A 27,660-nucleotide genomic window follows, 5' to 3' on the forward strand; every position below is an offset into this window, starting at 1 on the left:
CTGTATAGTGACCATGGACTGCGTACTCCTCACCAAGCCGCGCAACTACTGCTAATGCTGCCACCCTGGCAAGACGAAATCCCCCTCCGTCTGGCTAGATCAGCTCAGCCTCCCCTTAGGGACCCTCCTGCCCCTAGGCCGCTCCCCTCTTCCTCTGTTGGGATCCGATCCTTGTTCGCTCTTGCAATCCCGCAGCCCAGAGTTTTGCCCCCTGCATAAAAATATGTTCTCTTTCATTTGCGGATTTAATAAACAAACGTAATCATATCACATGGAGCTCCACACTGTCCTTCTGAAAGCAATTCCACTGTTGAAAACTGAAAAATGGGTGTAATTTGCGTTCAGAAAGTAATGTTAGGGTCACGGCAATTTCCCGGGCCGTTATTTATTTTTACTTTAAAGTCTTTAGGAAAGATTTGCTTATATGCTCGGAAAACTTCCAAATGCTAGAATACCAGCAATCCCGCTCGCCTTCAACGCGTGGGGTAAGGGGGGTGGGGAACAATTACTGAGTGACGCTAATATGGGGAAACTGAAAAGAAATGTCGATTGTTTTTATTGTAATAGAAGGAGTGAGCAAACAGAAAAACCAACCCCGGGTGATCGGAAACAGGCAGGCGGAGAATTAAAAGCGGATTTCAGACAGCAACAGGCCCCTCCCCTGCCCTCGCAAGGAGAAAGCGGGAGACGAGCTCTCTCAGCCGGTGGGGCCGATCCCACCGCCCGCAGGGCTCGGGTCCCGTCGCTGTCGGACCCTCAGAACGCGGGGACGCATTTCCGAGCTCGGGCCCGACCCAACCCGCTGCCATTCTAGCTACCTCGTGGAGTCGCGGAGAGACTCTTGAACCGTGAGGCTCCTTGATGAGAAGGTTGGAGAGACCGCGGGGCTATTCTCCAAGCACCTTCCGGTCGCGCTCTGCTCCTCTCGGTGCGCTTGCGGCTTCTCCTTGGGCTGGCGCGTCCACATTCCCTCCAAGTCCAGGCCGCAGGTCAGTGTGTGGGCGCCTCCTGTCCTCCTCTCCCACTCCGGATCTGCCTGGGGCAGAGGACCCCTGAGGGCTGTCTCCCTCCTCAATCCCCGAGACTGCTCCTTTTAGCCGCCGCCCCCTCCCGCAGCGAAGATCCTGCAGGGCCAGCGGTCCTGGGCAGACCCTCCCTCTCCCTGGGCGCGGGGCGAGCTTCTGGCTGTCACTTGCCGCTGCAGTTTCTGGGAAACTCAGTTGGCAGCTTACCCTGCAAGACGGGGACACAGCAGCGGGCCAGAGTTCTGGAGAAACTGGGCCTGTTTTACTCTCTGCACCGCGCGCAATACCCCAACTCACCCTGAAAGGTCTTGCCTTTACTGCATTTTCTCCCAGTCAATGCACTGTGAAAATCCCGGTCCTGGAACTCGGACTCTTGTCTTGCAATCCCTGAAACTCCTCCGAGTGGACAAGAGGCGGGCACCTTCACCTGGACCTCCCTTGGGGGATCCTGTCCCCAGCAGGGGGCAAGTTGGAGGAATCTGCTCTTAATATTTTCTGCTAGCTCTGCCTGTCATAACTGCAACTCGGAATAGAACAACCTCTCTCCCGCGCATACGCACCCACCACTCTCGCCCTGTCCTCCCATCCACAGTCATCACTGACCTGTAGACCCGCAGGAGCAGGCTTCCTGGAGTAGGTCCAGGTTGGGGATACAGGGAGGGGTCCCCGCGTTCCCCACAACCTGCAGTGCTTGGGTCTGGGTACAGGCTGCCCAGCTAGATTCCTGTTGCTTCTCCGCGTCTCTCTGCCGGCCGCTCTAGTGCCGGGAAGAGGGCGCCGCAGGTGACTGCCCGCGGCACTGGGACGGCTGACAGGTTTATGGAGACTTCACAGCATCTGACTGGGGTCCGCGAGGGCAGGGCGGAGTCCGGTGGATCCGGTGGTGCTGGGGTCTAAAGCTTCCCCAGCCACACGCCTGGGCCGAGCTGCACCCAGAGTCCCCGGCCCATGCTCCCCTCGGACGGGTGTACACTAGGATCCGGCCAGCGCCGAGTGTACTGGTTCCTCCCACCCGGTGCAGCCCCCCTCCTTCACACTCTGGGGCCGGCTGGCTTCCAGTCTCCCACTGAGTAAATATTTACCCAGAGAGCGGGTTGCCCCTCGGAGGAGGCCTCGACGCGACTAGGAAAAGGATTTTTGGTTTCTCCGCGGCCTGACCCAGCTGCAGGCCTTACTGGTTGTGTTTTGGTTTTGGTCTTAAATTTCTCCTTTTAGTCGAAATTCTTCCGATCTCCTTGTGATCTTCTGGGTCCAGAGTGAGCAGTAACCAGAGGGCACTGACTCCAGCTGACCCTTGTTCTTTCTCTAAGTCCTGCAGCCTTACGTTCATCGGGACTGACCAGACCTTAGTGTTCTCTCTCTTCCTTCTCCCATCCCTCTTTCTCTCCCTCAGATCCGTCGTCTCTGGGTCGGTCTCAGCGGGTCGCTGACTACCTCGCCCCAGCACTCGGCCTGCGCCCCCGGAAGGCTTCAGCCTCACCCTCTTCTGCTGGGATCCCGCTGACACTGTCTGCAGCTTCGGCTTCTTTTGGTCCCAGATCGGGGGCTTCGGCTTGCCGCGGATACTTAGTGGCCCAAAGCACCTAAAATTGACTCTTCCTGCGCTCTTGAGAATGCCAAGAGCACCCAGTACCTGCAACCGCCGGCATGAGTGGGGCCTTAGGGGAGCCGCGGGCGCCGCGGACAGGCCCCCTGCCCAGTGAGTTGCTACCCCTGGCGCGCCCAGGGGATCCGCAGCAGCTAAGGCCACATGGTCACAGCCAAGTCCAGCAACTGGAAAGAGAGAGATGGCATTGAACCTATGTGAGAACTGGGGAGATGTGTGACAGCTGAAGGAGTTGGTAGGAACAAGAGGGAGCTGTATGTTACCTCCATAAAACCAGAGCTCTAAACCATCTCAGTTTCTGAACCAGTCTAGGCTGGTGCTGTAGAACTGCTAAAGCTCTCGCAAAGTCCCCAGAACCCCGCGGGACATTAGGTCTTGCCTGTTGGCATGCGAACATCCTTGTACCAGCCTAGCAGCCCTGCAGACTGCGAATTCTCCCTGGGTGCACGGAAGTAGAGCAGATTTGGCGCAGAGGTCGACACTCACTGCGTGTCTGTGAGGTGGGAGGAGGATTCCGCCTTGATCAAGTTGCCGGGCATGTTCAGTCCCTCCTGCAAGCCTAAGGCAAAGTCGTAAGCTCCCCTCCGATGCGGCAAAGCCTCAACTAATTTATCTACCAGCCTTAAGAAGGAGCTGCTGCTTCTAAAATCTTTAGATTTCCGAAGGCTTTTCTTGTGTAAAAATGCCAGGCGGTGCCACACGGTGTCATCCAACAGGTATTGGGGGTCAGACCAGGGTGAAATTGCTATCAAGTCAAACTTCAAGAAGATTTTAAACATTTGAAACCAACCAACAAAAAGGGACAAGTTCAAATATGTCTAGTTGTGGGATTTTTCTGAAGATTCCGATTCTAACCAATGGTGTTTTAGTTCATCTTTATCTTTCACATCCTCCATTCTGTTAGATAACTTTGAGTTTACAGTGCATCCTAACCATAGAAGTGCGAATCTGGAGATCTGTTCCTTTGCAGAAGCATGGCTGATTATAGTTTTTTCCCGGGTTCTTGTAACTTACTGGCCTGAGATCTGGGACCAGTCAGCTTCCCTGGGTGTAGACCGGAGCCACACACATCCCTAGGGACTGCTGGGGAAGCAGCCTGAATCCTGTGTGCATAAGGAGCCTTCTGGATTGTCAAGTAGCAGTAGCAGAGTTCATGACCCTAAGTAGTACAAACTTCCAAATTCAGGAAAATATTTCACTTCTTGTTTATTATTTTGATTCACATTCTCCACAACCCTAACTGCAAATATTAATAACTTTGGCTGCAAAAAGGCATACGGTACACTTTAGGTTAGACTTAGAGTGAACAAAAGTGAAAATTCAGAAGTAGGCAGAACCACAGGGCCTCTGGGAGCTTAACGAAAGACGAGGGAATTACATCCATGTGCAGCGTCGGTGTCCACTGTCTTGGGACTAAGTCTCTTTTACATTTAAACAAAACTTTTTCGAGGGGGCTCACTGGTTTGGAGAACCCACGCAAACGCGGGCACCGAAAGCCAGGGGCCCAGGACAGTGGCTGAATGTGGCTGAGCCTTGGGCTCCATAGTGAGTGCCCCATGCACTGGCAATCGGTCGACTTGGGGCCGATACGTTCGCGTTAGCCGCCTGTGGTTCAGTTCCCTGCACACGGTGTGGCCCCTGCTTCGAGCCTGTGAGGCTAGTGGTTAGCCGGTCCACCTGTACTCGGGGGCCACCGCAGGAAGTTGGCGGTAGGAGGAACTTCCCTGACCTTAACAGTGGCCCCCACCTGTTGCTTGGGCTCCCCGCAACGTCCTGGTTTCTCTGGCCGGCCTACCTTCTCACACCTGCGCTCTCGCCACCTGGCATGGACTGAAGTGAGGTAGAATCGGCAGGTGACACAGATCATCTCCTGACAGTCCCCAGAGGCCCGCATGACAGATTTTGCTAAGACAACACCCTCACCCCTGTGCACGGTGGCGCCGCCTCCCACCTATAGTTATAACTTCAGTTCTGAGACGTCTATCGTTCCCTGGAGGAGGTCTCCTCTGGCCCCTTCTCCCTTCGGGTCATTCATATTCAGACCAAACGCTTTCATTTGTTTATTCAGCATTTTACCAGCCTGATTTTGCTGTCTTTTTGTGCCTCTTCTGGGAAGATGTCAAACACCCATTTCATTGTATTTAGTCACCCAGGTGGGGAGCCAGCCTGAAAGAGACAGCGGAAGGAGTTTCCTGGACTGCGCTGTCGCTCACCGACCCGCACCAATCACCACGCAGCTTGCCCTCGGACCCGCCCCTTTTAGGGCGTGTCCCCAGTGAGTGATAGACGGAGCCGCCCGGCCCCGCTCAGCCCAGCCCACGTTGCTGCTTAGATTGAAATGCAGAACTCAAGTCTCTTTCATCGGGGCACAGACTTCCTTTTACTTCTTCCTTTTGCACTCTCGCCTCCTCCTCCTGGGAAGAATCGGAAGCGCCGGCGGTCCGCCCGGGTAGCAACAGGCCGGGCCACTGAGGCGGTGCGGAAAGTTTCTGTCTGGGAGTGCGGAACTGGGGCCAGGTTGGTGTACTGCTCGGAGCAATGGGTGAGTGGCGGCGGGGGACTCTGTCAGAGCCGGGAAGGGAGGGAGGGAGCGAGCGGGCAAGGGAGGGAGGGAGGGAGGGAGCGCGAGGCGCGCACCACTAAGCGCTCACATTCTCTATTGACTTTGCTCGTGTTCCTACAAGTTGTAGGAACACGCTAAGGGTCAGCGGCACACAGCAGTTCAACGTGAACGCTGGCTACTGGGTGGCTGTTGATGCCATTTTCCGATTTTAAGAGAAAGGAGCTGTGGCATCAGCGCCCCACAGCCCCAGTAGCAAACCAAGTTTTGTTTCACACACGCGCACACACGCAAACAAAACAGGAAAACAAAACAAAACAAACAACAACAACAACAACACACCCTCTAGCTTCCCCTAGACTTTGTTTAACTGCCAGGGTTTCCAGAAGGAACGCTGGGGATGGGATGGGTGGAGAGAGGGAGCGGCTCAAGGACTTTAGTAAGGAGCAGGCGAGAAGGAGCGCGTTCAGGCGTCAAGACCGATTTCCCCTCCTGCTTCGGGAGACTTTTGAACGCTCGGAGAGGCCCTGCGTCTCACCACTTTACTTGGTTGTAGGGGCCTCCCGCACGGCAGGAATGAGAGAGGGGGTCCGATTGGACCGTGACGGTTTGGGGCCGTTCGGCTATGTTCCGGGACCGTATGGTTTGGGGACAGTCCCAGTCGTTAGTACGGGACGGGTGCGTTCGCCCAGTCCCCTGACGCGCAAGGAGGCCCAGTGGCAGGCGGTTGTCCCAAGCAGCGGGTGCGCGTCCCTGCGCGCTGTGTGTTCGTTTTGCAGAGCCAGCCTTCGGGGAGGTAAACCAGCTGGGAGGAGTGTTCGTGAACGGGAGGCCGCTGCCCAACGCCATCCGGCTTCGCATCGTGGAACTGGCCCAACTGGGCATCCGACCGTGTGACATCAGCCGGCAGTTACGGGTCTCGCACGGCTGCGTCAGCAAGATCCTGGCGCGATACAACGAGACGGGCTCGATCTTGCCAGGAGCCATCGGGGGCAGCAAACCCCGGGTCACTACCCCCACCGTGGTGAAACACATCCGGACCTACAAGCAGAGGGACCCCGGCATCTTCGCCTGGGAGATCCGGGACCGCCTGCTGGCGGACGGCGTGTGCGACAAGTACAACGTGCCCTCCGTGAGCTCCATCAGCCGTATTCTGCGCAACAAGATCGGCAACTTGGCCCAGCAGGGTCATTACGACTCATACAAGCAGCACCAGCCGACGCCGCAGCCAGCGCTGCCCTACAACCACATCTACTCGTACCCCAGCCCTATCACGGCGGCTGCCGCCAAGGTGCCCACGCCACCCGGGGTGCCTGCCATCCCCGGTTCGGTGGCCCTGCCGCGCACCTGGCCTTCCTCGCACTCCGTCACAGACATCCTGGGCATCCGCTCCATCACTGACCAAGGTAGGGGCTCAGAGGCTGGGCATGTGAATGTGCAGCGTCTGCTTCCGCACTTCAGCGGAGGTCCCAGTATCTGCGGCCTCCGGGACCCTGTCTTTCCCACCACCTAACGCTTTTTCCTTTGGAAATGTAAGGAGTCTTCCTAGGGGGTGTCCTGATCTCATTAACTTGAAACTCATGCCCCTGGTTTCCTTGCCACACACAGTCTCCTGCCTCAACTCAAACTATCAGACCCATAACATTCCCCCCATCCCCAACACATGGTTCGCATTTTCCACCCTCCCCCGCCTCTTGCGCCGAGGCAGCCTCAGCCGGGCTTGCTCACTTGGAGAGCACGGCTGGGGCTGGACTTGGGGCGCAGCCCAGGAGGCCCGAGCCTGCTTGGGGCTGCCGGCTGCAGACGCCGCTGCGGGCAGAGCAGCTTGCTTGGGGATCACTACGGCCGGGAGCAGTCCAGCACGCGGTGGAAATTGAAGTATTCTTCTCCGATTCTGGATTCTGGTAATCAGGCCAAATTTGCTCAGGCAGGAAGTTCAAATGTCACCTAATTGGTTTCGTTCTTATGCTTCACTTCATTTTCCTCGGAAATGGAGGTCCCGAAGTTACTACTAGTAACTTGCATGTAACTCATTCCCAGACGAAGTAATATTCACATTCTCTCTGTCTCTCTCTCTCTCTCTCTTTCTCTCATCATTCACTTTCTAACTTAACAGACTTCACTGTATATATCTTAGGAAGGGAAGTGGCCTCAGCAACTGCAGTGATGGAGATAAAATGCAGGCAATTCCATGCTGTCCTTTTACTGTTCTTTCCAGTTTTCCCTGAGCCTGCCACTTTCCTTTGGGGTCCCCGGGTCCCCGAGAATGCAAGTGGATATCTATCTAGTTCCTGCATGCTTTCAGCAGTACCACCCCACTGTTCCTTTCCTTTCTCACTCCTGACCTTGCCTATTCCTAAGTGTCCTTTCTGCGTTGTCAGAAGGATTCCCCGAGCCCTCCTGCCCAGTCCGGCTTCCGCAGGAGAACTGAGTTTGTTTTCTTTTACTGAGTTTTTTTTTTTTTTTTAAGGCGTTAACTTTTTTCTTGGTAGGGAGAAAAGAAAGTCTAAATGACCTAGATGCAGAATTTAAATAATGTGTAGATAGTCCACTTTCTTAATTTCTCAGCCTAAAGTTTTAAAAGTGTGGAGGAAAAATTAAATAGGAAAGGGGGAAATAGTTTATTTAATTACTTCCTGCCTTTCTTGGTTGCCACCACATTGGCACAATTATCTTTTTAAGTAACTAAAGCAGGGCTCTGATTTCTCATCTTCTTGTTTTCTGACTGCAAGTTTACAAGACCCCAGTTTTGTCTTATTTGGAGCTACTTGGAGCCGTAGTTGGAGAGTTTGCCCTTGATTTATAGGATAAACTGACCTCACTGACATTTAAAGGAAGCCCCTGTTCATGGGAAAGTGTGAGATCAGCAGAAATGGGGGCTCACAGGGGGATCTCAATTTCTTAAGATAACTTCAGGCTTGTGCCCACCGACTGCCTTTTGTCTGTGAAGGCAAAGACAGACAGGCAGTTCTGGACCAAAACACAGTTTCCTGGTGCAAATGGGACTCAATCTAATTCTTGGGGGTGGTAGAGGAGGAGACATAGTGGAAAAAAAAAAAAAGACTGACAGAGTTGAAAATAAAACTTTTCTTGCCTAGGGATATTACCATCAGAGCAAATGTCAGTTGGGAAAGCATTGGACAATGGAAAGGAGCAACTTTTCCTTTTAGATATTGTTGTGATTTTGGATGCCAGCTTTAAACAACCCAGAATTTGTCATTTCTGCAAAAATGATCACTCTCTTAAAGCACTGTGTTAGATGGAAGTGTTTAAAGTCAAGTTACAATGGCTTTGCCAAACTTCGCTCCTCCACCCATAGGACCCAAAGACAGACATACACTGTTTGTAGCCTTCACATATCTCTTTGAAACTACACCTGGACACCGAAAAATGCCAAGAATTCAATATGCACAACCCTAGGTATTATAGTAATTACTTTACACCATACAATTTTCTTTGCATCTCCACCAAGAACAGAAAGAATAACTGATGGCATTACACCTTAACACTTAATTTTACTTTCATTTTCTTTAACCTATTTCATTTTCTCTTTCTTGCATATATATATTTGAAACTTTTTTCAGGAAAACCCTGCCACTAACACCCATGGCAAGTATAGTGGCAATTGCAAGATTTATTTTTTAAGTCATATGCACATATCACATATGTAATGTGTAGAGGTAGAGTATCAAGGGGAGCCCTATGCACGCACAAAGCAGAAATCTGTGCACGTATATTTTGCACTGTATCGTGGGAATAATTTAGTTATTTGTTTGCAAAGGACTTTGCAGGTCTTTTTGTTCTCTGTTGACATAAGTACCAGATCCCCACAGCGCAGTGAGCACCAGTGCAGGCACCCTTAGGTCAGACGCTCCTCTTTTTCTTTTCAGTCAGCCCCACTCCCAAATCGTTGTCAACCCCCAGTCGGCCTTGGGTTAAGAATGAGGAGGTGGAAAACGGCGCGTGCAGCCTTAAGGGTTCCTTCCCCTATTCAGGTTTCTTCCACTCCTTTGCCCTGGGAGAGCGGAGGGGCGGAGGGAAATAAAATACTGGTTGAAAAAGAAATACTTTCCCTCAGGCGTGGGTCAGAGAACTTGGAAAGGCCTACTCTCAGGCGAGTAAAACTTCACCAGGCCTGGACTGGAAGCACAGGAGGTCGCGGCTGGGCCCAGCGCCCTCGGGAGGCCAAGGGCAGGGGGCCGACCCAAGGTCTTAGCCCTCCAGCTCTCCGTCGCGGGTTTGGGTCCCGTCTCAAGAGTGGGGCGCGCGGGCTGGGCCTCTGGCCTGACACCTTCTCTCCTCTCCAGCAGTGAGCGACAGCTCCCCCTACCACAGCCCCAAGGTGGAGGAGTGGAGCAGCCTGGGCCGCAACAACTTCCCTGCCACCGCCCCGCACGCAGTGAACGGGTTGGAAAAGGGAGTCCTGGAGCAGGAAGCCAAGTACGGTCAGGTGAGGAGGCGAGGGTCCGGTCAGGTGGGTCGCTTGGCGGCAGGGATTTAGGCGATGAAGACTCTGGTCCCTTTCTGAGCTTCCCGCGAAAGAAGCCCAGGCTGGCGCCCCTTTGCTGCTACCAGCCAGAACCTTCGTGGACTGGGGCGAAGCAGAGGCCCGGGCCTTGGAAGGCGGAGCTGGGGCCTTGACTCCCGCCAGGGGTCGGGAGAGCTCGCCAGGGCGCGGGGGGTCTGGGGCGGTGGCTCCCCGGGGCGCGGCTCTGGGTAGCGCCTCCAGGCCTCTCCGCCTCTGGGGGCTTGGGGAGGCGGCTCCCGAAGCTCTTTCAACGGCTCTCATTGGGGGTAGAGTTAACCAAAGAAGGCGCTTCCGAAGGGCAGGGCGGAGCAGCCCTGGGGCCTCAGACCCGCACCTTCAGGGCCGCGAAACGCGCGCACCTGGTCTCGGCCCAGCGGTGCGCAGCGGCTGCGGGGTCCTCACGCTCGGACTTTCCCTCCCGTGGCTCTCGGACAAATCCGCTTGGCCAGTCCTGTGAGGAGGGACACTCAGATAAACGTAACAAAGCTACCATTTTCTCGACTAACGGTCACATTGTAATCTCCCAAGGAAGTTAGTGAGAAAACCTCAAATTATACGGACTGGCTGTGGACCGTTTAATTTTTCTTTCCCTCTGTCCCTCCCTCATGTCTCCAAAGGAAAATTTAAAACACTCGTGTTTTTTTCCTCCCCGAGAAAAGCTAAGGAACCACCACAACAAAAGCCCCAGATTTAAGTCTAAATTCATCACCGTCCTGGAGTCAAGAGTTCAAAACTCTCAAAAACCGAACCTTAAGGCAATGTAAGGTTTCCCCAGCAGACCTCAGTAGGTTTGCAAATTTCTTAATCCCAAACTCAATTCCAAAGCCTCAAGCTATTCAGTTTTCGTTTTATTATTTTGAAGACTTAAAATTTTTAATGTTTTCTTATCTGTCAAAATCAGCTTTTAAAATTAAGTGGAACTTGTTCCTCTTATTCACTTGGAAAAAAATCCTGGTTGTTATTTTCTGTAACAAATCCCATTTCCACTTCCTCTTCCCTCTCTTATTTTGTTGAAATAGAATCAGAATACACATTGGTGGCTCTCCAATAGCAAATAACACAGAAAATAGCAGCAAGGAAAGAGAGCCCTTTTCCTTAGTCTGTTTCTACTGTAAAGAATGTCAATGAGAAATGATAAGGAAGTTTGTCATTTTCTTTTACTAAAGCACCCACCCTTAATTCGTAATTTGCAAAGAAAAGGCAGAATAGTACAATGGTTAGGAGCTCCGATCTCTGGCTGTAGGACTCCTTAGGAAAATATTTAATTTTTTAGAGTCTCTATTTCTTCATCTTTAAAACAGGGAAATGATACTCCCAACCCAGAGGTGTTTTGAGTATTCAATGAGATAATGCAACCATATGGTACATAGTAAGCATTTATTAAGTATTACCTGTGGTTCTAAGTGGCAGTTAAAGAGAGACGTGTAAAAGCAAGTAATATTTATCAGAGTATACTTTGTTCTGAGAGACCATAGTCAAAACTTCAAGGGATTTTGTTACAAACAATAGAAAGAGTGTATATAAAGCGCCTACCATAGAAGCAAGCATTTAATAGGCGCTTAGTGCTTTTTATTAGGTCATCATTTATTGGAATAACGTTGTGAAGTATAGAGTTGAAAAAGTTTCTAATTCCCACATGTCATTGATGAACCCAGTTTATATATCAAGCAGTCATAATCCAAAAAAACCTTTATAGTTATTATTTATTTATTTATTTTGAGACGGAGTCTAGCTCTGTCCCTAGGCTGGAGTGCAGTGGCGCGATCTCGGCTCACTGCAACCTCCGCCTTCCGGGTTCAAGCGATTCTCCTGCCTCAGCCTCCCGAGTAGGTGGGATTACAGACACGCGCTGCCACACCCACCTAATTTTTGTATTTTTAGTAAAGATGGGGTTTCACCATGTGGGCCTGGCTGGTCTTGATCTCCTGACCTTGTGATCCACCCACCTCGGCCTCCCAAAGTGCTGGGATTATAGGCTTGAGCCACCGCACCGGCCAGTTATTTTTATTTTCACTTCCTTGAATTATAGATCTAGCATTGAAACTTATAAATTAAATGCTTAATTCATAATACTCTTCAAAACTAAACTGACAAATTATTTAAAATAAAAAATTTGAAGTTTCAAGTAATTGATATTCTGATTATTAAAAATAGATTACCTTTTATATACTAAATTTTAAGCCACTAAATTATCACATTTATAAAATAATATAATTTAAAGAAATAAGTAACCAAATAAATATTGCTCTAAATACTTAATAAACTATTTTTTCCAGAATAAAAATTATCAAACTTACTTTTGCAAAGTTCTCAATTGCAATATGCTAATCTTCTGCATTGCAATGTATTTAATAGTTAGATAATTCAAATGATGTAAAATTACAAAACCTGAAAAGTTTCTAAGAATAATATAAATCAGTGGCTACTCTATGATAATTATCAAAATAGTGCTTAATGCTGAAGATGTGCTAAGTAGGCACATAAACTTCAGCCATGTCATTTTTTTGAGCAGTTTTGAACTTTAGACATTGATTTCGTGTAAAGTTAAATTACACAGTAATACTTGTTTATAAACATACAAAGGTAAAGTGTTGCCCGTATATGTGCATTTCTCTTACCAATGTTCAAAGGGCAGATTTATTTTTAAAAGTTATTTTTCAAAATGGAATCAGCATATTTCAACGAAAATGTAAACTCAGGTAACACATATTTTTCCCTCTGTTTATATTATGGACAAAAACTTGAATGTCTTTGGCCAAAAAAAATCTTTAAAAATTTGCCCACTTTCAGAGCATTTGTGATTGTTATTAAGTAGTTCAATATTATGTGATACTAGTTTAATTTTATTATATAAAGCAGGAAATTGAGAATTCAGAATCATTAAAGCATATTTTTCCTGAGGGCACCTGTAGAATTACCAAGGGGCTAAACTACACAACTGAGTATAGATACTATTGATTACCATAACCTAGAGTTTCTATTTTCAGCTTAAACTGTAGAGACAGATGCCCTGATTCCTACTAATTAAAACTGTATGCACATATCAGCTATGCATATACATATCTTTTGTCTTTGAAAATTCAGTTTAGAATATTCCAACTTGTCTTACATATTAATATTACATTGTAATTAATATTTTGCAGTGCCATTCAGAAGTCGTTATTGTCTCTGAGGATAGAATAATTATTTTGGCTTTTTTAAACCTACAGTTAATATGGGTTTAAAAACTAGAAGTACTTAATCCCATTTACTTCTGAATGGCAACAATGTTCTCTGGTTCTGGGCTGGTTCTTTTCTGTTGAAAGCATAAAACTCCAATAGAATACAATTGGAATGGTCAAAAAACCTCATATAGAGAATCATAGGGGTTGGAATACATTTGCCCTTTTAGGAAGTCGTTAGTGAATTAATGCTTCAATTTTATTCAAGCTATATATAAATAATTGTATAGTTCTTGAAAATTTTTCTACAAATGGGCATACTTTCTCAGGAAAAATACATTGAATATCTGATACCCTAAAGTAATTGGAGAGACAGATTTATAAGCTTTGGGTATCTTCATTTTGGGGTTGCAGATGTTAACTTGGTAAGTTTAATATAACACTAGCTACAAACTGGGATGTCAGAAATAGAGAATAGTCTATAAATACTTGAACTTTTTAAAAGTTCAGAATTAAGTTGTGAAAATAGTTGAATTCACAGATATAATCTGAAATTCTTATGAAGCATTTACTTGTACATGCATTTGAAATGAAGATAGTCTTCTAGAAACTTAAATGTGATTTTCTAGTGTATTATTTTAAAAACTGGCTGTCCTAGCAGATGTACTGTTCTCAGAAAGATATAAATGATATTGCACTAAATTTTTCTTCATATTAAAGTTAATTTTTATAAATAATTTATAATTTATAAACAATGAAATCTTAGGCAAATGCCAGCAGAATGTCTTTGAAATTCATAATGTTATCTGTTATGAAAAACATTATTTGACCTGGTTGTATTTTAACCAGTAGTATTTCAAAATAAAATTAATGATTATATATCAGTGAAATGTGTTGTATAAAATAGCAGGGAAAGGTAATTGAAAATTTTTCAAGGCTATGTCAATTTTAATAATATTTTGGAAAATGATAAAATTTAGAAAAGCTTTTAAATAGCAGCTTTCCATTTCTTAAAAACATTTAGATCTACAATATGATAAGTAAGCATAATTAAGATCTTGTTGGATGAATGTTGAAACCATATTTATAACCATCATTTCATTTTGTCAGGTATGTTTTACTAGGTCATTGCATAATGAATTAAAAAGGAAAGAATGACAGTCAGAAAAATGAGTTCACCAAAAAAGAGAAAATCTTGTTTATTTTCAGATCCAAAACTTTTTCTTGCTTATGATATTGAGGTTGAAATTCTAGGTGAAGCATATCTCTATTTGTGGCTAAGTCTACTTTATTATAAAGCCAAGGTAAATTCATTTTATCATAAGAGGAGGACCAGGTTGAACTGATAAGTGAAAGCAGATTATGGGTAGAGGACCTGGCACTGTTATTTCCATTTATCTTCACGATAAAAAATGTTGAATAGACAGTTCCCAGAATTTGAATAATGGTCTATAACCTCTAATTGCCAGACATTTGCCATAGCAGTTTTATGGTGGTCACAAGTGTTTTGATACTAATGTATTTTCATTTTCTTGGAGGAGGGAGGGTAAATGGAATAACCATAAATCAAATAATAAATGGCTAGGTTAGAACTTCTGTTTACTTTTTTTTTTCAACAGCTTTATTCATTTTGCTTGCTTAAAGTGTAATGCTTGTTCTGTGATAAACGGTGCCTACCTTTTTGCTTTGTTTTTTAAGCAAGACTGTCACATCTTTTGCTTTCCACAAACCTATACTAACTTAAGTGTACATATGGTTGTGGAATGCTTATGATGTATACTATTTTGTGGAAATACAAGATGATTAAGGCAAGTCCCTGTCCTCAAACAGTTTACAATCTAGCCCTCTGTCAATACAGTTCTTCGACATATTCACTAAAGTTACTTTTAAAAAACTGGTAAATCTGTATTTTGAACATACAGAACAAATGAAATTAAAACATGTACTTTCATTCTTCTTGTGATAATCTTAACTAGAACTACACTGCATCTTACATATTTTTTTCTAGACTCCTTCCTTTAATGTCAGTGTGATGAAGTTGGTCTTTTCCTAAAAGTATTAAAACAAAGCAAGTAACTTACTTTTTCTAGGGTATGCAACTTAGTCTATTTTGCTTTGTATTAGTAAATCTCCTCAAATTTAGGTGGAAGATAGTTTGCTATAGAGAGTACCCTTGCACAGTTCTTTCAGGGGAAAGAATTCTCATGCCTTTCATGGAAGATCCACATGAGAAAGGAGTTGATGGATTGAAGTCTTATTTATGGAATCTTTAGGTAAAGTCATTTTCAAAAATGAGATTTCCATTACATGCCCATTGCTGGGGTTTCATTTGGAAAATTTGTTTACTCTTCCCTGGGGATTCCATATGTTGGTTGATTTATAAATCATATTTACAATCCAATTAAATAGAGTAATTTAGCATGTTTGCTCCCACTATATTTATAGTGTACATTTGGTAGTCTCTACTCGGCCTAACTAGCTTTTCAGATTAATTACATGCCCTTCACTGAAAACATTAAACAGATTTGGGACGTTTAAGTCATGTACTCTTTTACTGGAAAGAATAAACAAACATCAATGCTACCTGTAGTTGTTTTCCTTTGCGGTGGAAAATTTTACTCTTTCAGTGATTGCTTCATAAATAACAATTACTTGACCCAGTAGAGATTTATATCTTTTACTAATTTTATGTGTCAAAATTAATAGTGAGAAAATTGATGTGTTTATTGAGTCACTAAAATGAATAAATAATGAAGGTGGCAGGAGGCAGGTAAAATTTAAAGCACATTTACGTGCTCTTTTTTTTCTAAATTTACAAATCTGAACTTCGAAAGTAAAAAGTAAAATTAAGACAAAACTCTTCAGACCCCCAAGCTAGGTCATAATTTAACCTGAGGGAAAACTCAGGGCTATTTTTATACTGTTTAAGTTTAAAGATGTCTATTTTTTTTTTTTAAAGCAAACACTTTAGCCTCTCCTTGCCTTTTTTTTTTTTTAATTTTTTATTTATTTTTATTCTTTTGGAGATGAAGTCTCACTCTTGTTGCCCAGGCTGGAGTGCAATGACGCGATCTCGTCTCACTGCAACTTCCGACTCCCAGGTTCAAGCGATTCTCCTGCCTCAGATTCCCAAGTTGCTGGGATTACAGGCACCTGCCATTATGCCCGGCTAATTTTTGTGTTTTTAGTAAAGACGGGGTTTCACTATGTTGGCTAGGCTGGTCTTGAACTCCTGACCTCAGGCAATCCACCCGCCTCAGACTCCAAAAGTGCTGGGATTACAGGCGTGAGCCACCGTACTGGGCCACCTTTTTCTATGAGATGAAATCAACCCTCTCCGAGCTTCTCTTCCTACCTTGTCTTTCTGCAGTACAAAGGGGATTGCATTACTAAAATGATACTAAATAAGTATTGTAGATTTAAGAGAACTTTGAAATATTTAATAATAAGAATAATGACATAAAGCAAGTTTGTGAATTAAGTATGAGAAATTGGACAAATATGGAAAAATTTGCTCATTTTTTAACACTTGATAAATGAATGTAATCACGGAATAAATAAGGTACTAAAAGGTAATACAGGCCTAAATCCAATGTCCTGCCTCCCCCTAAATTCCAGGAGCATTATCTAAGATAAAAGTTCAATGCAACATGTCTCTGAGGGCCACCTTTCAGGGGGAACATCTCTGGGCAAAAAGAAGTGGGTCCATGTAAGGGAACCGCAGACATTGCAACGAAACAACTCAAGAGTCCAAGTAAATGGGGCACGTCAAGGAGCAACAGTTCCAAGGGCAAAGGTGTAAGAAAAGGGAAGATGACTAAGCAAGGATTTCAGAGAGAACTGTAATTTTGAATGACAGATAAAATACAAGGAAAAAAGAATGGGTAGGAAAAATTTAGCTGTGATGAAAAATAGAACTCACCAACAGTTATGTTCTGCTAACTAGAGCATTGCTTCTGTCATGTATAATATTAAATTGTTTAACCTTATGTCCCTGTATGATGTTGGCCAAAGACTTTTATTATTTTAGAATTCATTTTTAATGTTAGCATTCTTTTTTCATTATTCTTAGTTCACATTGGCATCAGTAGTATAAAATATTAGTTAATGCTGGAAATGAAAATATTAGTTAACACCACATACAGATGCGAACACCTTTCCATAACTGAATTGGATTTATTTCTTTCCAAACTCATTTATCATAGATTATTGGGACAATTCTAAATAAAAATGATAAAAACTATAATCTCTATGCAAAACTAAATTATTTTCCCCCTGTAATTCGATAGTTCTCTATCTTGATACCCATCTTGCAAGAGCCTTAAAGTGTGTCTCCTTTGAGATATAATCAGCAATTCTCAAAAAGTGGAAGAAACCATTTTTTTTTTTAGAAGCTAAGAAAGAGATGAGGATCTAACAATGAGAATCATGTTCTAGGAGAGAAAAGAATTTGTTACCAGATGTTATCTCAAAAGACGCTCTAGTTTTAAATTAAAGTGCATCTATCTTTTAAGTGTCCAGGAAAAACAGTATGATATGCTACAGAGGACCCTGCATTAGGCAGGGGTGATAAATTCTTTTAACACATGGCCACTGACTTGCCAATTGGTTGAGGGTACATGGCTAAACCTCTTAATCTATATCCTTGTACAAAAAGAGGATGATTTCATTTGTATTCAACAGTTATGTGCAGTAGTTTCTTGATTAAAAAAATGCAGCATCATCATTCTCTGGGACCCTTCAAATATACTTTAATTTCAGTTGAACATTGTCTTGTGTTTGTGACACGCTATCTTGTAATTATGATAAACTCAATCATTTGTAATGAACTATATAATTCATTAATCCTCATTTTTTTTTTTTTTTTTTAGGCAGAGTCTCGCTCTGTCTCCCGGACTGGAGTGCAGTGGCCAGATCTCAGCTCACTGCAAGCTCCGCCTCCTGGGTTTACGCCATTCTCCTGCCTCAGCCTCCCGAGTAGCTGGGACTACAGGCGCCCGCCACCTCGCCCGGCTAGTTTTTGTATTTTTAGTAGAGACGGGGTTTCACCGTGTTAGCCAGGATGGTCTCGATCTCCTGACCTCGTGATCCGCCCGTCTCGGCCTCCCAAAGTGCTGGGATTACAGGCTTGAGCCACCGCGCCCGGCCAATCCTCATTATTCAGTAAAATATGTTGGATATTTCTTGATGCCTGGGACATGGGACACACTTAAGAAACTTTAGCTTCCTTTCTCATTCCCTATTTTCAAAGAACCAACATCGAAAAACACAACATGAGGTGTTTGTTCTTACAGAACGTAGACACAAGGCTAACCCCTCTAATATTTTTCTTATTTTGTCAGAAATGCATGAGTAATGTTAAGTCATACCCATGTATATATTCTATTCCATGTACATATTCATCTACTCTGCACTGAGAAAACAGTTTCTGAAACCCCACCACTGCATTCTCATAGATGTAGAAGTGAAAACAATAGCCCAAATAAATTGAATTAGAAAGTAATTCATATGTTGCAATTGAACGAGAAGACGTATTTAGCTAACATACACCTGATTAATTTAATTCTAAGGATTAAATCCATTTTCCTAATAAAATTATAGTATTTAAATTATATTTTCACTAGGAAATATGTTGAAATGGTAATTCATTCATGTCACTATCAGGACACAGGATCTACTCTTTATTTCTAAATAGTATAAAAGTTGAGGGGAAAAAATTAGACTACTTGAAGAAGGATGCCCAGTGTTCATGCCAGAATCAGGATTAAAAATCAGGGTGTTTTTGGTGTTGTTAATAGTAACGATACCAACAATAATTCATTGGCTGCCAAGAGAGCACTGGTTTCTAGGCAGGCTCGCCTGCCAGGAGTGCTGCATTGTGTTTGCAAACAAAGATTTTAACTTCTAAATTCACTTCAAGAGATTTATCCACGTGACTTTCAAAAACTCGCGTCACAGGGCCCAAAAACTTTGCAAGCAAAATTTCCAATTTCAAAACCAGGTATATGCAGTTCTTTTATATGAGGAAAGACAGTTTCCTTTCTGATAAAACAGTCCTGGAAAAGGTACCTGCAATATTCATTTAAAAATCCTTACAAGACAAAGTGCCTGATTTTTGTATGTCCTTTGTCCAACAGGAATTTTCAATATGATCTCTTAAAATACGGTATACATTTTCTTTAACGAAGGTCGTGTTTGTTGTGAGTTTCTAACATGACAACCTGCAGTCTGTGCCCTTCTTTACTGAAAATAAAAGCTATACCAACCAGGCCTGTCACAAGTGCCTCAACAAAAGAGCCAAACAAAATCCAAGTCCCAGGAAGGTTGACAAAGGCAATGAGGACAGCCCAACAGATTCTAAGAGTATTTAATTGCCATTGTTTCTTTCTTCACCCTGCACCTCTTTCCTGTACTTCCAAATAGCACAAGCAAATACTATGAATTTTCTGGTTGCAGCTTTCTCTAAATGTTTGTGGAAAGAATAATATCTTGCCATTATGTTTGTTTAAGTGGCAAGACTGTGAACGTCTTTAGAATATAATAAAGCTCAAATTCTTTTTTCAAACTGTTGGAGAGTAGAGTTAGAGCATTGTTGACTTACTCAGACTTAAGTTCTGCTTCTTTCTAAGAACCTGTGAAATGTTCACTCCTATAATGTGATTATTTTTCACTTCTTTTCTACTCCTCTCAGGCACCAAATGGTCTCCCAGCTGTGGGCAGTTTTGTGTCAGCATCCGGCATGGCTCCTTACCCTACCCCGGCTCAAGTGTCGCCTTACATGACCTACAGCGCTGCTCCTTCTGGTTATGTTGCTGGACATGGGTGGCAACATGCTGGCAGCACCCCATTGTCTCCCCACAACTGTGACATTCCCGCATCGCTGGCGTTCAAGGGAATGCAGGCAGCCAGAGAAGGTAGTCATTCTGTCACGGCTTCCGCACTCTGATGGGAAATTCCGTCTCCAGCAGCTTCACCCGGGTCTCCCGTATCAGCACCTCCTCCCCCAATTCGCAGGTCTCACATTCCACCCCTCCTGCCCTCCAACTCTCCTGCCTTGAAAGCTGGCTGTACGGACTCACATCCTTTGTGCTGATGACACTTACATATTTCTTGCCATAACTTTTCTCTTGCAGAAAAACTGACATGACTTTAGGATTTAAAAACAAGAGCAACAATAAGCATTGAATGAGACATTTGTGTTGCCCACATACTGTCTTAATATAGCAAAGAAACCTACACCCCTCAAAGGGTTTAAGGAACTTTACAAACTAGTCTTTGGTAAAACCACATGTGTATATTTATTCTAAATCAACCTAAACTTTTGAAATGTGCAATTGTTGAGATTTTGCAAAATCAATAAAGGAAAGTACTTATAAAAAAAAATTATGCTACACCCTCTAATCAAATACGGTAACCAAGTAAGCTTTAATTCATCATTAGGAAACAAATCAATAATTGACTTGTTTGAGTGATCATTTGTTTATCTTTAAGACATGACCTATTTTGTTGAAAAATATATGTAGAACCCAAGCAATATCTGAATCTAGCTCTCCCTGGTGTTTTGACTTGGTTCCAAATACAATAATGTTTATATTTTCTATTAGTTTGTAAATATGGACTCTGGATGGTGCATTTGTGTCTTCATTCCATAAGACATTCTCCTCCCCCCAGCCCCACCCCCTTCTCTATTTTTTTCTTTCTTTTTTGCAAAGGTGGCTTTCTGGCAACGTCTTTGTCTCTGTTTGGTGGTGGGCTGCTCGGGCTCCTGGACCTGGACTTGCCCCCAAATTTTGTGTATGCAGTGAAGGCTTCAACATCTCATGAAGGACACTTTCTTTCTACAGCAGAGGACATGAAAAACAGATAAAACAAGCCAGTCTCCCATTTTGTACCTAATTAAACAACACACACGCCAAGCATATAAAGACAAGAGGGTGGAAGATATCTGAACAAGAAGGCTCTAAAGGAAGTCACTTAGAAACTTAAGTTTAATGTGAAATGTTTTGCAAAGATGCTTAAAATGAACTTTGTGTTAAGAAAACCACTGTGAAACTAATTTGTACTGTTATTGTTGGCTTACCTGTGTGTTCAGCAATCTCAGCCCAAAATTATGTTGTAATTTAAAGAAAATGGAAAATTATGCTCTAATGAATGTAACAATGGCTTGCTGTGAAGTTTACATTGTTGTACAGAAGCATGTATCACATGTAGGTAAACTGGTGGTGGTACTAGAAATACAATGTTATTTAATTTTAACAAATTCCCTTTATTCATTTCTGAAATTACAGAACACAGTTTAACTCATAAACCTTTCTAGACCAATTTATTTTTCACTTTAATGTTAATAACAGCTGTGGAGTATATGTGTGTGTGAGCATGTGAGTAGTATGTGTTGTATTTTAAAACGATTGATTTTCTGGGGCAAAATTCTACAGTTTGTAATCCCTTCTGTTTAGGAAGTTCTTCCTGGTTGGCAAAATAGGCTTAAAAATGTGTTTTTAGGACATTGGTACAATTCAACTGTTGGAAAATTAATATATTGAGGTTTTTTTGGTACTAATTCTGTGCAATAACTAAAAGAGCACCTCACTGGATATGGATGTTGAAGATGGATTCCCTAAGTGATTTTAATTTCTTCCCGTCTGTGCTGCGCACAGTCTACATGGCAATGCAGTTCCACCACATCAGTTTCATGGCTTCACTTAAAACTCAGATGGCTAGATTAGTTAGGTTTTCAAATCACTAGGATGTAAACAGTAAGCAGATTAACATAACAAGTTATGTTAGAGTGACCACTTTTTTCAAACAGCAGATATCTTATAGAGAGCTTTGAACTGCATTTATTTCTAAAGCAACCGAAATTCAGTGCTACAAATAGAGGATTATAACTTCAGGAGAAGAAAAAGCAGAAGGAGCAGATGAACTCTCAGGGCCATAGTCTTCCTTTGATCTTGTAAAACTCCCATTGACATCTGGAGTTCCCAGTCTGGTGAGAAAATAGACTATAAACTGAATGGAACAAAGATCCAATCCAATAATTTGGTGGAGACTTTAAAACCATACCATGCAGGGACTTTCCTGTCATCTGAAAAACTGATGTAAGGTACAGAACTATCAAATGTTTTTAGGTGGCTGTTAGAGGGCTTTAAAAATTATTAATTGCTTGCATGGAAATGCAAATAATGTTATTTTCTTTATCTAAATTAAGAAATCTCTTGTTATTGTGCTATTTATAATTTTTTTCTGGTTCTTGTATTTTAAAAAATCTAATATTAATGGTATCGAAGTTTCCTTTTCTCCCTCTAGGTCTTAACAGTGAATTCACATGGAGTAATTTTTAAAAGACAACAGATACAATTTGCTATTCAAATAAAATTATGATTTAAAGCCACTTTTTAAAATACAAAAAGAAAAATAGAATGGATTAAAGGGTTAATTTTTAAAAATTATTATTATTGGTTAATGTTGACATATTTCCTCTATCTCATAGATGATAAAAGTGTTGCTTTTAAACTGGCAAATGAACTCTTCAGAAATCCTTTTCTATCTCATTCACATGGAGAGGTTAAAGGTTCAATTTCATGGCCTCTATGCAGGCAGTGCTCTCATAGAATGCAAGAGTATTACCTGCAAGGATAGAATGCAGTTGTGCAACAGAGACACATTCTTATTTCTCTTTTTTAACAATTTTGTTTTGTTTTTAATGACCCTTTTATTGACTATTGGACTGAAATATAAATTTTAAAAAACATGTTGGAAAGGATGTACAACAGAAGGCTATGTATGTATATACAGTATGTCAAAAGCCTTTTATTTTTATACTTCAAATGCTCTAAATTAATAAAAAGTAATAATTACCATGTTATCTTTTACTTTTCATTTTCAAAATGCTTTAGTAGTAGAAATAGCCCACGGCAGTAACTTAGGACAGGTGTCATGTGGACTTTCAGGTATTCTTGTTGACTTTACTGAATCAGCATCATTTCTGGATGCAGATATAAAATCAAGTTTGGTTACATCAAGACCAAGAAGATATTTTTGGTGGTACATGTTAGTATAGTAATCCTTAGAAATGCTAAGTGTATTTCTTTTTGGAACATTTCTCCTTCATCATACATATTTTAATACTGCAGACAGCCGACTTCCCATCTGAAGTTGTCATTTAAAACTAATAACCTGAAAATGCAGTTCTATTCTATACATTCTTCCTAAAAATGGCACAGGTAGGCATGTTGAACAAAGGTATTTGGATGTAAATATTGATGGCTGACAAATGGGTCCAAAGGTGCTTCCAATTTGTGATTTAACATGAAAATATCTCATCAACAAAAGTTGTCTTCAAAGAGAACTATGAGAAGCAAAGTAGATTTTATTGCATGTTTCCTACTTGTTAGAAGAGATTTGGGATATCATGATTTAAAAATACATGCTTAAACAACAGTGTTTTAACATTCTGTTCTAAACAATGTTTTAAAATACCTGTTTATTATCTTACAGCAATGTGAGATATAAAGCAGATGTAGGAAAATAGAAGATATGTGCATAGATACTACAGAAAACCAACAGATTTACATTTTAACATAGTATTCATAAAATTAAACATTCTTAAAAGGTCATTTTAGTGCACTTTAAAGCATTTTTCTTGTGCTCTTTAAATATTATTTATGGAATAATTTAATTCATTATAAAAGCTGTTTAAATTTTGGCTTAACTTTTTTTAACCCTGTCTTTGAATGATTTGAGTTATTTTCAATAGTTTAAGCATTTCTAGACCTCTTAGGAAAAAATACTGATCAATACAATGAATTTTCATTGTGAAGCAGTGAAGAGGAACATAGGAGACAAAGTTTATATTTCTTTTACAAAATATACGATTTCTATGCTATTTTCCTATATTCACTTTAAATACCTCATTGTTCCATATTATTTTTTCTTCTCACACTTTTATTTATACAGCCAAAACTATCATCTCAAGTTGTCTATAGATATTTTTAAAGTATTAAAATAGATTTTGTTCTTGAATAATGTTTCATAATTATACACCTGGCTGGTCGATAGTCTCTCTTCTTCATAGTGCTGCATAGCAAATATCCATTATCTCAAGGGGGAAAAACACTTCCTAGGCAATCACCAGTTCTCCTGAAGCCACGAATAGGTGTATTCATAAACCAGCAGCATCACTGCACCACCTAGAAAAGAAAAGAGCTGTTTTTTATTGCAAATCCTCTGGAATAGCACTGGCTGTCCCACTGGGTTTCTGAATCCATGATGTCTCATACAGCCTGTCGGGCAGAGGCTGTTCGGAATCAACAGTTCTGGAGCTTCAATACAAAGATACAAACTACTGTGGAAAATTCTCAGGATAAAATCAATACCATCTTGAGTCTCTAAACACATTTTTCCCCCATGAGTTTTTGCAACTTTCATCATTTCTCATCAGATTCTTTTTCAGGCACTTTTAATTTTTAAAAGTAAATAAATATAGACATATTTAGTCATGTAAGGGTATGTTGCTTTCCTGCAAACAGAAACCTTCAGATTCTTCATGTGTAGGCTAAGGATTTATCTTTTCCAGTCCATAATTAGCAGTCTTAATTGCGTTCAAGAAGGAAATCTCTAAGATGGTGCTTGATGGATGAGTCTAGTTTTCTGTCATAGCTTTCAAACTGCATTGCAATGTGAAAATTAGATTCTGAATATTTAAAAAATCTGTATTACAAAACCTAACAAAAGCAGGTTGAAAGCTAACCTTCATTTCTTTTATCTGCTTCGGGTGTATATGGATTTGAACTTGAAAATTTGGTAGTAGGGGTTGGATGACATGAGACCACCATTTGTCTTGGAAGAAAACAGCTACATAACTGGTTGTGAAGAGACATGCTCTGTAGTATGTCAACAGGAATATGATACAGAAAAGCAGGCACTGAGGCTGCTGGATACCTAGCCACTGGGAGAAGAATTTGCACGTGGATCATTTTATGTTCTATTTGATGCAGTAAATAGCATGTGTCCTGTGCCCTTCAGGATAATCTCTTTTTATCCTTTTATGTCTAACTGTGTGAAAAACATTACAAAATCAAAATTTGGACAAATATCCTGAACACAACTTAGAGAAGACTTGGCTGCATGAATAGAAGATTGACTTCTGATGGAAAGAAATAGAACTTGATTTGGGTCTTAGTTATTTTGAACATACTGCCATACACTCTTTTTTTTTTTTTAAATCTACAGGCTGCACATGTTTGTGTAACTATATACCAAAGATAATTATCTGCCTGTAATTTTCATTTTTAACCCATGAAGATACTCTATTAGTCCTCTCTCAGCTGCTCTAGACCTCTTGGAACTCTGACAAACAAAAAGAGCTGCACTACAGAGGGTTATTAATATGTAGGTAATTGCTGCATTTATTCTTATTAACCATTAAGACAAGAATATGCAGAGTTGGGTTAGTTTTTGGCCTAGTAATAGCTGAAGTTTAAATCACAGACTTCAAGATTATTTCATGGAAGGTATCTGATTGTTAGCCACGCTGAGCTGCTAAGGCTATTGTAAAAATGCTGGATGTTTCTCCAGAACAAAGAACAAAAATTCCAGGCTCACATTTCTTTTTCTTTTTCATTTTCTTTTATTTTTATTTTTATTTTTTTTACGTCTCTCTCTTATTCTTTAAAGAAAAATTTCACCCTTCATTCAAAAGTCTTAACCTTAACTCAGTGGTACCTTTCTTTCTAGGTTTCTTTGGTTTGAAGTTGCTGTGATGCACACATTTGGAATGAAGTGGAGGGCAGGTCTGTGCGTGGTTTCCAGATATTCACAGTTTGGCTTAGCCTGGACAGTCAGTTCACAAGAACGCTATTCTTTGGGTATAACACCACAGCAACTCAGGACCCCTCATGCAAAACATTTAAAAAGCCAACCAAACATTTGCAATCCTGTAACAAAACTTGGGGTCAGATTATTTAAGAGTTTTGGATGAAGGTTCCAGTCAATTACAATTTTAGCTAACCTCTCCCTTGTCACCACCCTTAGGCCCATCCCTTTCTGAGAAAGTTGGTTTAGGGTTGGTGCTGTGATTTTCTCTCATATTAGGTCTACCAGCAGGTTTTTACTCTGTGGTGAAGGAAAAACACCACATACTGGCAGAGATGCACAAAATTCCCCACATTCTATTACTGGGTTAGCTTTTACACATGGGCCAATGACTAACAGAAGGTAGATCTGAATCCAAATATGAAGCAAAATCCACATGTAAAGGCCTATAAAGATTGGGATAGATGGGTTGGGAATTGTGGAAGTGTTTCCTAAATATATGAAAGTGTGAGCTGTTCACTGTCTTCAATTTACAGACTGTTGTTCTCTATCTTAGATTAATAGAAATGTTGGTTCATTGGGCTGAGATCTAAAGGTGAATGTGCATGTGTGTTTGTGTAGTAGGGTAGGAGGACAGTAGTATTAAAAGGGAGGAACTGCAAAGGGGGGAGCGGAGGAGTAGGAGAAGGTTCTAGGAAATATTACCAGTATGTATAAGTAGGTGAGTATAACCTGATAAAAAAATATGTGTGGTCTAGAGTATACCTTTGTACTTATTCGCAAGGTTGCTTATAATCCAATACTATTTGCCCTGGCAGTTGAGTCTGTAGCAGTTATTTTCTTATCTATTTACACAGAGGCAGCCGATTCTCCTTGTGGGAATGGCAGCCGGTTTTTTTGTGGGTTGGCGTTCTGAAGTGAGGCCCTGAGCCAGAAGCCTCCAGCATCATGCTGACAAAGGCCAGGAGAGGTAAGCGGCTAGTTAAGGTGTCACCACTCCCCAGAGGTGACTGTGAAGATGAGCGGCTTTTGCTGTTCATGGAGGCAAGCTGTCCTCCTTTTCTCTTTTTGAAATGAAGTTGAGGCAGGAGCAAGAATGAATTGGGAGCATGAGGAAACGTTTGATTGGGCTGGTCCCTCATTCAGTGAAAAGCCTCCCCTTTAGCCAGAAGCCACTGCACACACCTCAGCTCTTACTCAAACTCCTACTGCCTGTGGCTTCTTCCTATTGACTTAAGCTGGGTTTTGGCTTCTGTCAGCCTCCAGCAAGGTCATAAATAGTACTTAATAAACAAAGGTAGAACATTTCTAATGGATGTCTTCAGTATCTCAAATACTCATAGACAACTTTATATTCCAAGGTTTTTGTCTTTTACAAAGTGGTAAACCTTTATTTTGTTGCTGATGGACACAAATAACAAAAAAAGAGACAATAGAACAAGAAAAAAGGAAGGATTAAATAATCAAAATATCATTACCTGGTCCAAGTCTCATAATCTTGGGAAGCAGGCCTTTGTACAAAGCTAAAATCCTGTGATAGGAAGGGAAAGAGAAACATTCTTATTCTGAAAATACATGGAGTTGTACCTTAGCTTTATTGAGACGGGGGCCCAGCATTTAAAAAAATAAATTATTTGGAATTATACACATCTCAAAGCAGACGGCATTTTAGTATTCTCTGCAGCAAACTGGATGTGGGGAAAGAGTTAATCAATTCTTTATTACCCAACTCTGCTGGTCCTGCCCAATCAGAAACATGACTTTCACCAGCGAGATGTTTTTTGCTTTCAAGACAGGTCTTACTTTCAAGACAGCTGTGTATATGGACAGAATGACTTTTGTAATTGAATTTAAAAGACCACAAACTCAGTCTTTACATTAGGAAATATGATGCAGTTTGTATCAAAATAATAAAATATTACTTGTTTTCTTGAGGAAAAGAGGGGCAACAGAACAGAAAGTAAGAT

At 42.2% G+C, this 27,660-nt stretch overlaps 2 protein-coding genes across 3 annotated transcripts in view; one reads left to right on the forward strand and one right to left on the reverse strand.

The window, feature by feature from the left end:
• Positions 1-654: 654 nt before the first annotated feature.
• On the forward strand, positions 655-21,188 carry PAX9 (paired box 9). The gene is made up of 5 exons (XM_011926065.1): positions 655-989; positions 4,777-5,173; positions 5,971-6,597; positions 9,502-9,641; positions 19,572-21,188. The coding sequence occupies exons 2-5, from the start codon at positions 5,170-5,172 to the stop codon at positions 19,824-19,826; spliced, it is 1,026 nt and encodes a 341-aa protein (XP_011781455.1). The 5' UTR covers positions 655-989; positions 4,777-5,169; the 3' UTR covers positions 19,827-21,188.
• Positions 21,189-21,304: 116 nt separating this feature from the next.
• SLC25A21 (solute carrier family 25 (mitochondrial oxoadipate carrier), member 21) overlaps positions 21,305-27,660 on the reverse strand; it is a 502,554-nt gene continuing 496,198 nt past the window's right edge. Inside the window, exons 9-11 of one of the 2 annotated variants that reach the window (XM_011926083.1) lie at positions 27,172-27,224; positions 24,012-24,069; positions 21,305-21,866 (exon numbers count right to left, since the gene is read on the reverse strand). In XM_011926083.1, the coding sequence (XP_011781473.1) occupies position 21,866; positions 24,012-24,069; positions 27,172-27,224 (112 nt within the window). In that variant the 3' untranslated portion in view covers positions 21,305-21,865. Of the gene's footprint in view, positions 21,867-23,236; positions 24,070-27,171; positions 27,225-27,660 lie in introns of those variants that run through there. The other variant, XM_011926075.1, reaches the window with a different exon arrangement.

The sequence above is a fragment of the Colobus angolensis genome, unplaced genomic scaffold, assembly GCF_000951035.1.
Source record: "Colobus angolensis palliatus isolate OR3802 unplaced genomic scaffold, Cang.pa_1.0 Scaffold119, whole genome shotgun sequence".
Classification (NCBI taxonomy): Eukaryota; Metazoa; Chordata; class Mammalia; order Primates; family Cercopithecidae; genus Colobus; species Colobus angolensis.